Below are 4,747 nucleotides of genomic sequence, written 5' to 3'. Positions count from 1 at the left end.
CTGAGTGGGAGCTGGAGGAGGTGGGTCACTGGGGATGTGGCTATGGATCTGGAGAGTGGAATCTCTCTGCTTCCTGACCACCATGATGTTCGGCCATACCTCGAGCCCCAAGGAATGGAGCTGGCCTTCTCTGGACTAATAACTCTTGAGGACTGTGAGCCCATAAACTTTTCCTCCTTTACAGTTGTTCTGGTCTGGCTGGAGCTAGGAAGTGATGGGAATGGTGGCAAGAGACTTCTGAGGTCAGGTCGTAAGAGGACAGTGGCTTCCTCCTGACTCTCCCTGAGGTTGCTCACCTTGGGGAGGGAGCCAGCACAGCACGCTGGAGGCCCACCTGAGAGGAGCTCTGGCTTCCCACCTGCAGCCACAGAGCACACAGCCTGTAGGTGGCTCCTGCAGCCTCCACTAAGCTTCCAAGGGTAGCCTGGCCTGTGTCCTGACTGCAGTGGCAGCACCCTGGGCCAGACCCACCCAGACACATGGCCCTAAACTCGTCCAGAAGACTGTGTGTCTATTTGATGCCAATGAAGTTGTGGGGTTCTCTGTCAGGGCAGCGGTAGAGGAACACATCGCACAGTACCAACCACTGAATATTTAAATATTTTAAGTATTCAGACAATTTCTGCCAGTCATTGGATAAGCCTCCTAGATTTGCAAAATTATGGAGTTGGAAGAAGCCGTGGTCAGGCAGGCCTCGGGGACTTCAGTCGGGGAACTGAGTCACAGCATGACCGAGACCCAGGCAGAGTAGTCTGCAGAGCAGGCTGATGACCCTCCAGCCACGAGGTGAGTCCTTGCATCCATCCTCTGGGCTTGGGCTGCTCTGGACATACACCTGGGGATGGGGACAAGGCAGGGTGAGTGGCCAGGGACACCAGCCACCAGACATAGTGAAATGGAAGGTGGTTCTGGGCTTTATGGCCCAGGTTCATATTGGCTGCATAACCTTGGCACTCAGTCTGCATCTGTGACGTGGACCTGTGACACAGGACTGTCACATGTGCAACAGGCCATGACAAAATCAAAGTGGTCAACACAGTGGACATGAACAGCCCATCCAGAAGTCCAGCCTTAACCTCCCCATCTGTAAAGAGGGGCCTCCCACCCTGCCCCAGACTGGGCAACCACTGTCCAGTTCCAGATTGCTGGGGGCTGTTGAGTTCTGAGGGCACCCCCCACCCCCAGCTGGGCCACCAGGCAGAAGTGTCCAAGCTCTGCCCTCCTGCAGCTCTCCAGGACAACCCCACTTTACCCTCCAGCAGCCACTTAGTCCACCCACCCAGTGCCACTAGGCTGAGGTCTGAACACCCTGGCCATGACTCACCAGAGGGGTCCACGGAGGGCCAGCTTAGCTAGTCTTCCTTCTTGAACTTGCCGTTGATGTAAGGCACCCAGTCCAGAATCAGCCGCCAGTCTGTGGCCCACACCAGCCCCACAGTGCCCACAGCACCCCACGTGCTGGCTGTGGGCATCCTGTGAGAAGAGTGGCCATTAGGCCCTGCCTCAGACTCACCCCTGGGACCAACCATGGGCACCTCTGACCCCAAGCCACCGTCTGTCAAGCACCCCATGGGCCAGCTCTGCCCAGAGCTGAGGGCCCCCCAGGAGGGAGAGGAGGAAGACAAGCCCGGGTCCTCAAGAGCACCAGAGCTGCTGCCTGCCAGCCGTCAGGAGGCCTTGGCAGGGAGCAGCTCCCCTAGCCATGAGCGCATCATGCCAAGAGCCATGCTGGAGCTGCAGAGAGAACTGTGCATCCGAGTGGCCCTGGGGACCCCTGCCTCATCGACCACCCCACCCTATCTGCTTTCACAGCGAGAGTCCACCTCAGGCATGTGCATGCGCTGCTGGGGATGGAGTCTGGGCCTCGCACACACCAGGAAGTGCTCAACATCAAGCAGCCCCGGCACCCCAGACAGATCATAATTGTACACGTTTACAGGTAACAAGGCGCTGTACTGATGCACGTGCACAGCATGGCAGGGTCAAACAAAGGACACGCAAGGGTTCATCTGGAGAATGCTGCTGCTGAAAACCAAGATGGCAACCACCACGGCAACAGGTGCTTCTTGAAGGCAGACACCTTGAGCAGGCAGCTGCTCGCTCACTGGCCTGCATCTTAGCAGGACTGAGGGAGACCCAATGATCTCAGCCACTGTTTCTCAGGGAGGGAGACCAAGCATCGGAGCGGGGAGTCGCTTCCCTGAGGACACACAGCCAGGGAGGTTCAGAGCCCTGGCATTCCAAGGACATACTCTGGGCCAGTGCAGCATGTGCCTACGGGTTCCCAGGGCTGTGCTTGTGTCCTGTGGTCCCCGAGAAGAGGAGGACTGTTGGCCAGACCCACATGCTCCTGCCCTCGCAGAACAGACCCAGGAGGCACTTCCAAGGAACAGAAGGTGCATGCACCACTTCTGAGATTTCAGATGTAATAAGCCGTGGCTTCACCATGAGTGCCCACACTCCCCATCCCACCGACTGGGCGAGGCTGGCTGTCCAGTCACCTCCCAGAGGCCACAGGAACTGATTCCTGCCAGCAGCCACAGGGGAGAGCCTGGAAGAGGGACTGCAGCAGCAGACCATCAGATGAGCACGGGCTTGGCACGGCGGTGCCCGAGTGCCTGTCCTGCAGAGACTGCGCCACACTCAACACTGCTGTGGGAAGCAGCTAACCTTGGGAGCCATTTGTCACGCAGCAGTGGATAACTACAGCAGGTCTGTCCCATTGGTGGTCTGAACCCAAGCCCCATGTCTATGGGTCACACTAAGCCTCATGCCTGGGATGTCAGAGAGGGATGAACAACCCACACATAGACACCCCTTGCCCCAGGCTGCCTCACTGAGACAACCCCGCCATTTAGGGCTCACAGCTCACTGTCCATCTCAACAGAATCAGATTGCAGCAGCCATGGACCCCAGCAGGGCCACGGAATGGTGGGACTCTTTCCTCCTCAGTGCAACTGTTATAATCTCACAGCAGCCTTTTTCTTTTGCTGAGTTGACTGGCTTCACTTAACCCTAGGACCCCATGGACCTGCACAGTGCAGGAGGAGTCCATGAACCTGACCTCCACGAGCAAGGAGGAAGGACACAAAGAAGATAGCCATGCTGACCATCCCGCAAATCCTCCTCCCCCTTCTCAGATCAACACATCAGGGCTTGGCGAGTGTGTAACTCAGTAACCAGAAACCCTCCATGTCCTGTGTTAGACACCTGCTTCCTGGCCTCTCAAAGCCAAAGGCCAGTGAGACGGGCTGCAGCCCCTTCCTCCTCCACCTGACTATTTTAGGTCTGCCTACACCACAGATCTTGTTTCTTTTACTGCACTGGGGATTAAACCCAGGGGTGCTCGTCCACTGAGCTACATCCCCAGCCCTTATTTTTTATTTTGAGAGAGGGTCTTCTCAAGTTGCTAAGGTTGGCCTCAAACCTGTGACCCTCCTGCCTTAGCTTCCCAAGTCGCTGGGATCGCAGGTGTGTGCCACCGCGCCTGGCTTAGATCTCAATTCTTTTATTTATTTTTTAGTTGTAGATCTTTATTTTCATGCGGTGCTGAGGATTGAACCCCGCGCCTCACACATGCCAGGCAAGCGCTCTACCCCTGAGCCACAACCCCAGCCCTTCTCAATTCTTTACTTTTCCTTGCCGACCTAATAGAATGTCAGCACACAGTAGGTACTCAATAAATGCATACTGAGTGAACAAGACCGTGAAGGAGGCATGGTTGTCACTCTGACCAAGCACAGGAAATAGGACAGTTGTACCAGAGAGATGAAAGGCTGGGCCCTCAGCCTGATGCCAGGATGGCCTTCCAACACGCAGCAGTCTCAGCGGTCCAGCTGTTAAAAGCCCCAACACCCTGACAGGAAAGAACCCCTTGCTTTTTAACACCGCAGCTGACCGCTGAGGCTGCTGGCCAAACGCTCAGCCCCATCCCGGCTCCCATGGGAGTCACCCCAACCCTGCCACCTCCCACACGGGATCAGGGCTAGGTGCACTTGTGGGTTCCATGCATTATTAAAAAGCATCTAAAGGGCAGGAGGAAGCACGTCCGAGGCCAGCCCGGGAAACTTGGCAAGACCCTGTCTCAATAACACGCAAAAAGGGCTGGGGTGCGGCTCAGTGGTGGGGCGACTTGCCCAGAGTGCGCCAGGCCTTGGGGTGCAGCCACGGTGCCGAAAAAAGGAATACGAGCAGACAGGCGGGTTCCGCCCCGGGGCGCCGCGGCCGGGGGCAAGCGAGGCGGGCTGCGGCTCGGCCGCGGGCGGAGGCGGGTGGTCCACCCGTCCGGGGTCGGTCTGCCCTCGGCCGCCGGCACGGCCGGGGTCCGGGCCCCGGCGGGCGGCGTCCTCACCAGTTCTTGGCCAGCTGGAGGTAGCGCGGGCCCAGGAACCTGGACAGCATCGCTACCACTCCGCACGCTCAGGGTCACCGTGTCCCACGGCGCGCATGCGCCAAGACCTGGCCGCCCTTCGCCGGACCGCTGCGCGCGCAGGCCCGGAAGGCATTCGCAGCCACTTCCGGGGGGCGTCGGTAGGTGGACGGCGGCGGGCGGGGCTTTAGGTCCACGTGGCCGGGGGCGGTCGAGCGCCCCCGAGCGGTTGGGGTCCCGGCTGCGCAGCCGCCTGCGGCTCCAGTGTGCCCTGCAGCGGCCGAACGGTGACTTTGTGCCCCGCAGCATCTGCCTGTGACTTAACAGCGTCGGAAACAGACCCGACGGGGAAGAGGCGCGCCCAGGAGGGCGGGCACT

At 58.8% G+C, this 4,747-nt stretch overlaps 1 protein-coding gene across 1 annotated transcript; it reads right to left on the bottom strand.

The window, feature by feature from the left end:
• Nucleotides 1-587: 587 nt before the first annotated feature.
• LOC124092555 (cytochrome b-c1 complex subunit 10) lies at nt 588-4,509 on the bottom strand. The gene is made up of 3 exons (XM_046444286.2): nt 4,352-4,509; nt 1,325-1,473; nt 588-835 (listed from the first exon to the last, which is right to left on the bottom strand). The coding sequence occupies exons 1-2, from the start codon at nt 4,399-4,401 to the stop codon at nt 1,353-1,355; spliced, it is 171 nt and encodes a 56-aa protein (XP_046300242.1). The 5' UTR covers nt 4,402-4,509; the 3' UTR covers nt 588-835; nt 1,325-1,352.
• Nucleotides 4,510-4,747: the final 238 nt, after the last annotated feature.

This window comes from Marmota monax, unplaced genomic scaffold (assembly GCF_021218885.2).
Source record: "Marmota monax isolate L192 unplaced genomic scaffold, Marmota_monax_Labrador192_F-V1.1 WCK01_AAM20220418_F8-fsc00102, whole genome shotgun sequence".
In the NCBI taxonomy this organism is placed as follows: Eukaryota; Metazoa; Chordata; class Mammalia; order Rodentia; family Sciuridae; genus Marmota; species Marmota monax.
This window is presented reverse-complemented; position numbering and strand designations above follow the sequence as displayed.

Excerpts from the sequence above, each read along its gene's own strand:
- LOC124092555 (XM_046444286.2), bottom strand. The coding sequence starts at position 4,401 with ATGCTGTCCAGGTTCCTGGGCCCGCGCTACCTCCAGCTGGCCAAGAAC. Across the intron at positions 1,474-4,351 it reads CTCCAGCTGGCCAAGAACTG|GATGCCCACAGCCAGCACGT; the intron begins GTGAGGACGCCG and ends CTCTTCTCACAG.